General features: G+C 37.0%; 1 protein-coding gene across 4 annotated transcripts in view; it reads left to right on the top strand.

Moving 5' to 3' along the window:
• The window catches only part of FBXO38 (F-box protein 38), a 110,396-nt gene that overhangs the window by 34,787 nt on the left and 62,691 nt on the right, over positions 1-12,918 (top strand). For all 4 annotated transcript variants that reach the window (XM_020969110.2, XM_020969108.2, XM_020969107.2 and 1 more), the window contains 2 exons: positions 4,589-4,752; positions 10,112-10,277. In XM_020969110.2, coding sequence (XP_020824769.1) covers positions 4,589-4,752; positions 10,112-10,277 — 330 coding nt within the window. The remainder of the gene's footprint in view (positions 1-4,588; positions 4,753-10,111; positions 10,278-12,918) is intronic.

Below are 12,918 nucleotides of genomic sequence, written 5' to 3'. Positions count from 1 at the left end.
CATATTATTGTTAATGTCTAAAACTCCCTATTTTTGTCTTTGATCCTATCCTTTCCTATTTTAATGCTGCTTTAATGTCTTATTCATTACTTTTTAAAATCTGACATCTGTTTTCTACCAGGCCTTTGAAGTCCTGTTTAAATATTCTTTTCTCAGTAAAGCCTTTTCTACTTTTTCTCAGTAGTAATGTTTACCTCATCTGATCTTTTAGCACTTTATACCTTACTTATGGCAGCTAGGTGGATCACTGGATAGAGTTCCCAACCTGGCATCAGGAAGGCTCTTCTTCCTGATTTCAAATCTGGCCTTAGGCACTTACTAGCTGTGTGATGCTGGGAAAGTCACTTAACCTTGTTTGCCTCAGTTTTCTCATCTGTAGAATGAGCTGGAGAAGGAAATGGCAAACCACTCCAGTATCTTTACCAAGAAACCCCAAGTGGGGTCACAGAGTGGACACAGCTGAACAATAACAACAAAAACAATTCAGAGCAGCTAAGTGGTACAGTGGATAGGGTGCCGGGCCTGGTGTTGGGAAGCCTCATCTTTCAGAGTTCTAATCTAGCCTCAGACCCTCACTTAGCTATGTGATCCTTGGCAGGTCTCTTAACTCTGTTTGCCTCAGTTTCCTAATCGGTAAAATGAGCTAGAGAGGGAAATGGCAAAACCGCTCCAGTATCTTTGCCAAGAAAACCCCAAATAGTGTCACGAAGAGTCAGACAACAACTTCACCTATGCATTTGCACAAATTTGAATATAATTATATTTATTTGTACCTACATCCTCTTACCTTTGCTCAGATTTTAGGAGAGGACACGGACCTTGTCTGATTTATCTTTGTGTTCTCTAAGTGCCCAGGATAGCACATGGTCCATATGAGGCACTTAGTAAATATTTTGGGGCAAATAAATTGAGTGAATTTATACCCGTTTGAATTTCTGCCATCCTGAAACCATAACAGCTCCACATTGCTAGATCTTTAAAGGTCATTTACAAAGCTCTCTCCTACTTTTTCTACTTTGAAGTCAGTAGTACAAGTATTATTGATACCATTTTGAAAAAGAGGAAACTAAGGTCAAGAAAAGGGAAATGACTCGCCCAAGGTCACCAAGAATTCGGATAAATATTATTAGAGAATAATGTAAGTGCAGGATAGTTCTGTGTGACTAAATAGTAATTTTTGAAAAATCTGAATGTTTTAGTGGACTTTAAACTCAGTGTGAGTCAACAGTGTGATATAGCAGGCAATGAAGCTAATACACTTTTAAGCTACATGAAGAAAGGCATGGTATGCTGGACTAGGGAGATGATGGTTCTGCTGTGCTCTGTCCTGATTAAATTGTATCTGAAATACTGGATTCATACCTGGGTGCTGTATTTTAGGGAGATGATAGATAACCCAGAGAACATCCAGAGGAGATTGAGCATGATAATAAAGGAATTGGCAATATCTAGAGACAAGGAGATCTATGGAGTAAACAGGAATGATAATTGTCATGTGGAAGAGAATAAGATGTTTTCTTTTTTTAATGTCAGTCATAGAAGCAGGCACTAGATTTGGAACCAACATATTTGATCACAAATGCTGGCTTTCCTTCTTAATGTTTGTGTCACCGTATAATCTAATCTCTTTGAATCTCAGATTCCTCATCTATAAAGTGAGCAGTGTAGACACCGTGGTCAGTGAGGTTGCAGTCCCTGTGTTCCTGTCACCTTAAGAACAGAACACCTTGAGATGACTCCCTTAACTTCTGTGCCCAGGGCAAGATAACACATTGGTGGTAACATCCTATAGAAGCTTGAGATTTTCAGATGGTATAAGTTGGGTTGGACTAAAGGAAGGAGACCTAGAAACACTGTAGAAATAGCCATTTTAAATAAAATAGCATGTATCCAATGTGAGAGCATATTCACTAAAATCAGGCGTGATAGTAAATGAAATATATCAGTGAGATGGTGGACTCACTAATGGAAACATATATCCAAGTGGCCTTCCAAATGAGGAAACTGAGATTCAGAGAAGAAGCTGATTCAAGGTCATGTAGGTAATAATTCTGGCAAGGCCTAGATTTGATCCTAGGGTCTCTTGCTTCAAATCCAACACTTCAGTACTTTTTCCACCATACCACCATGCCTGAATTAGAGTCAGAATAGGGATTGAAATCCAGAGCTTTGACTTCAAGTCCAGCCTTCCTTTGACTATTGCCAGGCTTATTTAGACTATAAGATTATTTGGTCTCAAAGTTTTGTTTTCCTTGGATATAGGGCCTGGTAATGTAAGATTTAATCATCTATTGCCTCATTTAAAATTCATGGAAATTAATTTTTTGCTTGGCGAGGAAGCAGATGGCATTCTGCTAGTCTTCACTTAAGCTGAAGTGGCTGATATAGTCTTAGGGTCTCCCTATCTGCCGGTCAGCCTTTGCTGCAGAACTGTTGGCCTGGCTGTGCCATTTCCTTTCTTGTGTTTGCTGGAGGAACCTAGAACACCTGGATAGCACTAACTAACCTCATAGATACTTGGCTCTGCCAATTAAGAAGCCTCTGCCCACACCCTCACTAACTTGGATTAAGTAATATCTTCCAATTCTTTTAGTTCACCTGTTTTGTGGAAATTACTGCTGGGCATAGAGTCAGTAGAAATTGGACTTTAGTTCTTATCTTAGTAGCCATGTGGCCCTCTGAATATCAGTCTTCTCATCCAACAAATAGGAACGGTAATATTTGGACTTCTTACCTCACAGGTTGTTATGAAGAAAGCACTGTGCGAACTTTCAAAGGCTGCATAAATTTGAGTTGTCTGTTATTACTATCAAAAGAATGATTTGTCTGAAGCACTGAGAAATAGGGCTAGGAAATAAGTTGAAGAGTACAAAATGACTTAGGTAGGGAGTTAAAACAGGTGGTGGAATGCCTGAGAAAAAATGGTCCAGGTTAAGAGAGATTTTCCTCCAGTGTGGTCCTTCTCCTCATCCATTCCCTTTAAACTCTGACTTTAGATCTTAATACTTCAAAGGTAGCATAGTCTAAGAAGAGTGGGGCCATCTCTAGTTATCCTGATCTATGCCTTGCCAGATGGCTCTGGAAGAGAGAGTGAGGTTGATGACTTTGCACAGCCCTGCTTCACTTAAGTCCAAGTCATGACATCTCCTTCCTGATGTCATGATGTCATGGTCTTCTTCAAAAATGAAGGACAAACAACGAAAGAGTCTAAGATGAAAGAATAAGTGACTTAAGAGCCAGAAAGTCCCTATCATGTTATTAATTAACCCAGTAGCATTGGGTAAATTACTTCCCTTCTCTACTGCTCACTTGATGCATTGGTATAATAGGGATGATAATCTCTGCCCTGCCAACATCACGTGATTATTGTGAGGATCAAATAATAAAACTGATATGGACTTGATTCGAAAACTGTGAAGCAATATAATGTCCCATTGATAGGTTGGACATAGGTCCTGGTAATGTAAGATTTAATCATCTGTACTTTTATCACAAAAACCTGGTGTAGTAAGCATTCAAATATAATGATTATGATAATAATAATCATATTATACCACTATACAGGATGCTGTTATAAAGATAAATAAAGCTTAACACATCTACCTGTGTGTATACACATACATACATATGTGTATATATGTGCATACATATATACATACATGCATATATGTATGCACACACATATGGTGGGTGGATGTGTCAATGTGTCTGTCCATGTATTGCTTCATCTTCCAAGCTGTGATTTCACTGATATCATTAGGTACTTTCTTCCCCAGTCATATCAAGATCTGCTGCCTTAGGCAGTTTCATGATTTATTGTAGTTAAAAAAAAATCACCACTATTTGCTATTTTTCCACTCATGTTCATTCTACAAACATTTGGTGCCTGCTATGTGAAAATTACTATGTTCTAGGAAGACAGGATCTATGCCTTCTGTTTCTAGTCATCTTGTACAGTTAATTCTTTTTACTGTGACAAAAAAAAGCAGAGTGATGAGGTATGGAAAGAATACTGTATTTGGAGCCAAAGGACCTAGGTTCAAATTTTACTCTACTTCTTGCTACCTATGTGACCTTGAGTGAATCTTTTAATATCACTTGGCCTCACTTTTCTCATCTGTAAAATTTGAACTTCATGACTTCTTTAAATCACCCTCCAGCCTTAAAACTCTGCTGCTGTGAAGATTGTCCATTTTGTTACTTTTCCTTAGATACTAATGTAGTGTTAGGTATCCTATATAAACTTCTCAAGTGTTCAAACTAGGTGAGACCTATGAGATCGTTTGATTCAGATGCCTTATTTTACAGTCAGAAATGGGGGCCCAGGTTGAGAAAGGGATCCAGAGTCACAGGATAGGCTGATCCTGGTAACAGTTTACAGTAATTTTAGAACATATCCAAATGAAGAGAAGACAGAAAATGACTATGCAATGGGAATATTATATATCAGAAAGTGGAATCTATTTTAAGATAAAAGATGTGAACATGTGAGCATAAAATGATCTGAATACATTAGAGACCTACATAGCAGGTACCCATTTCATCTGTCCAGAGAATCTTACTTCTTGTCTTCTTACAAATTTCTCAGGCTTCACTGATTCCAGTTTTCTAACACTGCTCAAGAAGATGCCAGACATTGAGCAGCTCTATGGCCTTCACCCTAGGTACCTTGAGAGGCGACGGGTTCGTGGCCATGAGGCCTTTAGCATTCCTGGAGTGCTAGAAGCCTTGCAGGCTTGCCCAAACTTGCTGGTGAGTATATCATCCCTAATACATGTCTGGGTATCTTTGAGTAAAAAAGTACTAACAAGCTTCATTATTCCTGTGGAAATAATATCTGTACTACTTCCTGTCCTACAGCGTTGTTAGGAAAATCTCATAATAAAATAATGGATAATAGGGGGTGGCTAGGTGGCACAGTGGATAGAGCTCTGGCCTTGGAGTTAGGAGGACCCCGGGCAAATCACTTAACCCCAATTGCCTCACCAAAAAGCAAAAAGTAAAAAAAAAAAAGATAATGGCTATAACTGCATTTTCCTCTATAGAATATTAAACATGAAATTGGATTTTGTTGTTTGGTCATGTCCAACTTTACATGACCCCATGGACCATAGTACACCAGGCCTTTATGTCCTTCACTATTTCCTGCTGTCTGTCCAAGAGCATGAAATTAGTTACAGTGGGTTTTATTATCTGAGAATTACAGGCATCAGAAAAGGGCCACTTAAAATAATAAGCAAATCCACTTAAAGTAGGAAAAAAATTTCATAGTAAATCATTGAATAACAATTTGATTATTATCTTGAAATTATGAGGATTTTTTTTGGGTAATTTTTAAAAATTCATTTTAAACTTAAATACAAAATGAGAAAAGACAAAGGAATATTGTTCTACACACAGCAGAACATAAGAGAGGATTTAGTATAAAATAATAAATTTCCATTGCAAGAAAATCTATAATAAATACTACCACACTGTATTCAAAGCTACCCAACTTTTCTTTGCTTCCTTATGGATTTTCTTTTGTTCTCTGCTGTGCATTTTTTACTTTATTTTTTTCCCCTCTCCCCATGCACCCCTTCCCCTAAGAAGACTACAATTAAACACAGATATATATATACATACACATATATACACATAGACACTTACATATATATATGAAATGGTTCTGTGCATATTTTCACTTGTCATCTCTTTCTCTGAAGTGGGATAGAATATTCTTTCATAAGTCCATGTTTTTCCAAATCGACTAGCTTATCATTTCCTACACCACAACAATATTCCAACCCAATTATATCCTATCTGAGAGATTGTCTATGAAAGTTTTTTTCCTGAATTTTCTACGTTCTTTCTGTTCTTGGCTATATTGGTTTTATTTGTACCAGAAAAAATTTTAATTTAAAATAATAGAAATTATATATTTTACACTTCAACAGTGCTTTCACCTTATGATAATTTAAGGTACTGCTGAATCTGGTTCCTTTTCATCTTTTTTCCCTGATTTCTTTGAAATTCCTGACCTTTTATCTTTCCAAATGAACTTTGTTCTTATTTTTTCTAACTCAGATAATTTTTAGTAATTTGTTATGACACTGGATAAATAGATTAGTTAGGTAAAAAAGTGTTTTATGTTTATATTCATACAGTTCCTGTGTCTGTTTTGGCAGGTATACTCTCAGGTATTTTATACTGTCTAGTTATTTTAAATGGTCTGAAACAGTATTGAATACTATTGCTGACACATTGTATAGTTTCCATATTTTTCTCTTTTAAGTCTGTTTTAGCTTTAACTTTGTCTGAGATCATGATTACTACCCCTGCTTTCATTACATAATAAATTTTACTCCTGCCCTTTATTTTATCTTTGTTTTTATTTCTCATTTTTGTAGTGTTTCCTGGAAACAACATATTTAATTCAAAATTTTAATCTGCTGTCAATTTCTGTTTTATGGGTAAATTTATCCCATTCACATTGTAAGCTATAATTACTTGTATATTTTCCTCCTTCCTAATTTTTACTCACTATCCTTCTCACCCTGTTTACCCTATCCCCCCTCACTCCTCTGCTTTACTTCTACCCTCTACCTTTCCCTCTTATTCCTTAACCTAATCAACTCCTCCAAGAGTGTCTTCCTTATCTTCTCTCTCTCCTCCTCCCCTTTTTCTCCCCTTGCCTTCTTATTTCTTTCTGAATTTAGAAGACTTTTACATCCTTCTAGGTATATGTTATTCCCTCTTTAACCCATTCCTGATGAGAGTAAGTTTCCAGCACTACCTGCTCTCCCTCTGCTACCTTCTTCTAAATCAGTTTTTCCTTTTATGCCTCATTTATATGAGATAATTACTCCTTTTTATCTCTCCCTAGTTTTATTTTTTTAGAATGACTCTGTCACATATAGCTCAGTCCAAGCCTTTCTTTCAAACTGCCTGAATTATGACAATCATAAGAGTACTGCTAACATTTTCATGTATATGAAGTAAACAGTTTGACCTTATTGAGTCCTTTATATTTGGTCTTCAGTGTTTACCTTGTATTTTTCCGGGATCTTGTATGTTGAATTTTCCATTAAGTTCTACTGTTTTTGTCACAAATACCCCAAAGTCTTTCAGTTCATTAAATGTCCATTTTTTTTTTCATTCAGAATTACTTGCTGGGTAAGTTACCCTTGGTCATAACCCCAGCTATTTTACTCTACAAAACATAGCATTCCAAAGCCTACAGTCTTTCACCATAGTAACTGTTAGGTCTTGTGTAATCCTTACTGTAGCTCCATGATATTTAAATTGTTTTTTTCATGTTGCTTGCAATGTTTTCTCCTTAACTTGGGAGTGTTGAAACTTGGCTGTGATATTCTTGTAAGTTTTCCTCTAGGGATCTCTTTCAGGAAGTAATCAGTGGATTTTTTTTTCTATTTCTGCTTTGCTTTCTTGTTCTAGAGCTTTAGGGCAATTTTCCTTCATAATTTCTTATAATATTGTAGTAAGATTCTGTTTTTGATCATATCTTTCAGATAGTCTAAATATTCTTATATTATTCTGTAGATTAGTTGTTTTTTCTGATAAAATGTTTCACATTTTCTTCTGTTTTTTCATTCTTTTGGTTTTGTTTTATTATTTCTTGGTGTCTTAGGATGTCATTAGCGTCCTCTTGCCCAATTCTAGTTTTCAAGGAATAAATAATTTCTTAAGTTTTTGATTCTGTATTTCAAGTTGGTTGACTTTCTTTTGATAATTTTCTTGATTTTCTTGGATTGCTATAATTTTTTTCCAAATTTTTCCTCAATTTCTCTTTTATTTTTAAAATCCTTTTTAATTTTTTCTAAGAACTCTTTTTGTGCTTGGAACCATTTGACCTTTTTCATTGAGAAAAGAGTGGCTTTTTAAGGTCTATTATCTTCCTCTGAATATGAACCCAGGTCTTCTCTGTCCCCATAGTAACTGTCTGTGGTTGGGTTCTTTCTTCTTTGCTTACTCATTAATATAATCCAGTTCTAGTCCCAAAATATGGGGCATGATGCCCCAAGCCTCAACCTTCTTAATATTATTTTCTGAGGTCTGTCCAGGGACCCAGCCTTGGGCTGTCTACTCCTAAGCCATGGCTAGGGCCCCCAGCCGTGGTGTTGCACAAATGATCTTGCTCCCTGTGGTCCCGTAGGTGGCTGCAAACTACAGCTGTCCTCTCTGTCCTGGAACTGAAATCAGGAAGCTGAAACTTACTCTTCTGCAAGTGCCCACAGCCCGCAGAGGCTACACCCATCTGCCACTGCACTCACCAGGATTGTGCTGGCTCTTTTTCCCAGCAGCCATACCTCAGGATGTGTCTGGTCAGCACAGCTCTGGCTGGTGTCCCTACTACTCAGCCATCAGACCCCTACACACATACACTGTCCTGAGATGAAAGTTTCTAAGGCTGAGGCTGTCTCCCAACCCTGCTCCTCCCAGGGCTTTTTGTTTGTTGATTCCACTCATTCAGCCTGGAGGTGTTTGCACTTCACTCAGGCTGAACTTCCCCTGGAAGTTGAGTTTTTCCTGGGGTCTTCTCAGATTGTCTTAGGAGGACATCTGCTTTACCCCAACTTTTGTTTATTTCTGCTGCTCTATATTTCCTGTGAGGCGATGTTGTCTTTTTTTTTTTTTTGGTGGTGGAAATTTGGAGACCCAGAAATTTTCTGACTTACTCCACCATTTTCCCAGAATCCTCTCGATATTTTTTCATATTAACAAAATTCAGGTCATAGTTTCAACACTAATTATTAGAATCAAGTGAGGAAATTGAAGGTTTATTTTTTATAATAAAAGTATATGTCAGCAAAATATGACATCTTTCATTTCATATTTTGTTTTCATAGCGTGATCATCAAGAGGGTTATTTTTGTAAAAATATTCGAGGGTTGTGTCCATTTTCCCAAGGGCTTCTCTTAATCTTAATATTTTACAAGACTAACCCAGCAGAGATGTTAATGTGGTGGTCAGGTATATATACTAGTATAAAGTGGGGAGGTATAATTAAGTAGTAACTAATTTTATAAGTGGTGAATTCATTAATGAATATTTTTTGTTACAATTTTTTCTACTCTTCATAGTATATAGGAATGCATCATGGCATAGTGAGTAGAAAGCTAGCCTCAGAGTTAGGAAGACTTGGGTTCAAGTTCCCTTCTAATACGTATTGGCAAGCCATCTTATTTCTCAGTAGTCTACTCAGCCACGAGTCTTAAGTTGCAAAATAGCTGCTTATCTGCTTTGGTAAAGGAGTTTTGCAACCAGGAGTTCGCAAAGCCAGCTCCAGACTGAACCAGAGTGCAGCCTCATAACTTCAGGGACCTGTGTAATGAATATTCCGATATGAAATAGCCCCTGTACTTCGTAGTTTACCTCCATGATCTGATCAGTAATGGTGGACTCTCCTTTTGTTCAGACTACAGTCCCTTCATGCCCCCTTCTCCTGTGTGCTGCTTTTTTTAAACCCTCCATAAAGTCTTACCTGTTGTACTGGAGACCTTCCTCTGGTTCTTAAATGTATTTATCAAAAATACTTACTAATATATATCAGTTTTTCTGTATAAATGTAATGTCTTTTATTTTGTTCTGATATTTTCCCTACGCCTCTCTGTTTTGGAGACAGTTTATATCATTTGGCCTCCGGTGCCTATGCATGAACAATCTATCATGTTTCAAGATTAGAAATATTCTGTGATTAACTTAGATTAGAGAATACTAATCTCATCAAGCCCCATATTTTAGTAGAGTCTTGGACTCAGAAGACCTGGCTCTGGTGCTTATTAGTTGTATGAGTAAGTTGCTTTTCCTTTAGAAATATGAGTGTTATTATTTCAGATAACTGAAATCAGAGAGGTTGTTTCCCGGTTGTTGTTTTTTTATCTACCTACTGGTATAATCTCAACTCGGAACTAAAGCACTTTGTAATTTCGAAGTAGTATAAAAACCAGAGTTGTTACTTGTTGCATTTCAGCAGCAAATTTTAGGGAAGGGGCGAGGGGGGGCAGTGATGCTCTGAGTTCATTTGCTTTAATGTTTTACTATGAAAAGAGAATGTGTGTTTTCAGATGCTAACTACAAGTTCCTCTCCTACTAATGTGTTACAATGCAGGGTGTGGAAACTTCACATTTGGAGTTGGTGGAAGCGATTTGGACATATATGCCTCAAGTTCATATTTTGGGGAAGTTTCGTAATCGCAATGGAGCTTTTCCCATCCCTCCTGAAAACAAATTGAAAATTCCTATAGGAGCCAAAATCCAAATCTTGCATCTAGTGGGTGAGTGGACGCTTTCTGCTATCACTTGGGATCCTCCTTTGCCAGTGCCATAAAATTTGCATTCCGTATGAAGAAGACACCTGCCAGCTCCTATAGATTTCAGAAAGTTCTTGAAGAAGTTGAGCAGAAATTTGGTTTTCTTATTAACAAGCTTGCTAAGTACACTCCTTCCTGGGTAGCTTTTCAAACTCAATAACACTTTTCATACTTACATCATTCTATTACAGTCAGTGTTTATTTCATGTCCACTTGTGCTTCAGAAGTTATTGGGGCAGCTGAGTATTCTGTACCTAGTCTCTGTTTTCTTGAAACCTTAAGGACAGCTGTAATTGAGATTAATGAAATGGTTTTTTGGGGCATGTAATTTTTGGGGAAGTTTCCATGAGTTACTTTGAAATTATTGCTATCCTTCCAGACTTAACTCCAAACTCTACAATTTCACTCTCAGGTAATAATGAAACTAGAAACTTTGGCATTGTCATTGGAGCATTCAAACAACTGTCCAATAGTCATTAAAGCTCACTTTCTCCTCCTCTGTCATGGTGGCCAGCATCCCTTTTCCTTCAGTTTTATCTATTGACCAGTTACAGGCATTCATGTAGCCTGTACCACTCTAGTGTGAGGAAAGTGCTTTGTAAAATTTAAATATCATAGAAATGTGAACTAGTAGTTTTCTGTTCCTCTAAAGTCTTCCTCCATTGTCTCACATTGAGGAGCTGACCTCACTTTCTCAAAGGCTGTGCCAGCAGAGGGCAAGCTCTGGCAGGTTTTATCAAACTAGAAAGGCTTTAAGTGTAGTTGATCATCTAAGGTCTAGTCTAGCTAAGTGCGGAGAACTGGTATCACCAGAAAGTTGGACTTGAGGTGATGAATGATTTTTTCCATACCAATTCCTGAAGACCATATGATAAAGTATGGAAGAAGAGTTGTGATCTGTGTTGGACCCACTGTAAAATCCTGGTTCCTTGAAGTTTAAGTAGAGTACGTCAGTAACTAGTAACTCTGTCCTGAAAATGGTCACATTCAGGAAGTTAAGGCCTACAGAATTCTGAAGTTTTTAAGTGCTTACATGTGAGAAAAGCCAACTGACTTTCTGACTGGGCCTCTCATCTTGGTAGTACCTGGGTGGGAGCAGCCCCAAGTCTCTGAGCTCTTGAGCTCTGCAGGCTCAGAAATTTGCTTTTATTTAGTTTACGCTGAGGTTCTCAAGTGCTAAGGGTTCACACTATGGAAACTTAAAAGATACGCTTTCATAAATCAGAATGCCAAGTAACTCATTGACAATGAGGTTTTTATTTGGCAAGATAGATAGTATGAGTGCTTTCTTCAGAGGCTACTCTCTTAATGGGAGACTTAATTACTAAGTCAGAAAGCAGCTTAGTGAGCATATAATTAATAATAGCTCACCTCTTATGGTTTACAGAACATTTTCCTCATGACCCTGTAAGATGATATATTATGTTCATTTTATAGATAACATCTGATATTTTCATAGCACTTCATGGTTTCATAAGTCTTTCTATTTGATTCTTATAGCAAGTCTCTGAGTCTTACATAGCACAGATAATATCACTGTTTTACAGATAAGGAAACTGAGACTTAGAAATGAAATTACTTGGGACTTCTTACTCATATGACTAATGTTTTTGTACTGTTTCTCATGGAGCAAAAGGAGTAAGTCCTTCTAGGACATTTTCATCCAGCTAGGGTAGCTTCATGAATTGCCCTTCAGTTTGTTGATATTTTTATCTTAAATTATTTTGCCTTATACGAGACAGTGCTAGAAACACACTGACACATTCACAGAGTACCTCTCAGTCATATCTACATCTGCCTAATGTTAAAAAATATCGAAAATAACTAAATAATTATTAGTGTCAGATTCAAAGGGCAGTATTAATAATATTTCCTCCAATTTACTAACTGTAGACCTGCCAGAGAAATATTTAGACTTGAGTCAGTTCTTGCTCAAATCTGTCCATTGCAAGTCTCCCACCACCACCCTCTCCACACTGCCCCCCATCTTCCACCCTGACCAGTTTCAATCCTTTACTATCATGACAACCTTCTTTCTTCTTCCACTTCCTCCTGTCTCCAAGCACAGTGATCTGCTTTTCTTTCTATCTTGAGTTCTATAAAGAAAAGGGAATGGTTTGGGATATATGGGGTGCAGATGAAGCCTTCCTTGAACATGCTTGCCTTCCATCTGATGAAATATCTCTTCCTCAGATATCTTATAATTCTTTGTCCCTGTCATACTTTATATGTCCCTTCCCATATGCCAGGACTTTGTAAACTTTTTCCACTTATGACCTCTTTTCACCCAAGAAATTTTTACACAATCTCAGGTATATAAAAGAGGTATAGAAATCAAATATTTACTGATAATAAATCATAAAAAAATAGTTTAAAACAATTCTTTGGTATCCATATAATTTTACCATTTATTAAAGATGAAAGCAAATTTGCATGCTAATGAAATGGATGTGCTTTTTTATTTTTACATAAATAATTAAATCTTGGTGAAATATTTGATATTGCAGGATGCAGAGCATCCTCAGCATTTTTCAGAGTTGATTGATATTTTGATTTTATGATTATCAATGTTGAGAACACCACTTCATATAAATACGTAGTACAA

The sequence above is a fragment of the Phascolarctos cinereus genome, unplaced genomic scaffold, assembly GCF_003287225.1.
Source record: "Phascolarctos cinereus isolate Bilbo 61053 unplaced genomic scaffold, phaCin_HiC Scaffold_2;HRSCAF=192, whole genome shotgun sequence".
Taxonomy (NCBI): domain Eukaryota; kingdom Metazoa; phylum Chordata; class Mammalia; order Diprotodontia; family Phascolarctidae; genus Phascolarctos; species Phascolarctos cinereus.
Note: the sequence above shows the minus strand (reverse complement) of the source record. Positions and strands in the feature narration are given on the sequence as shown.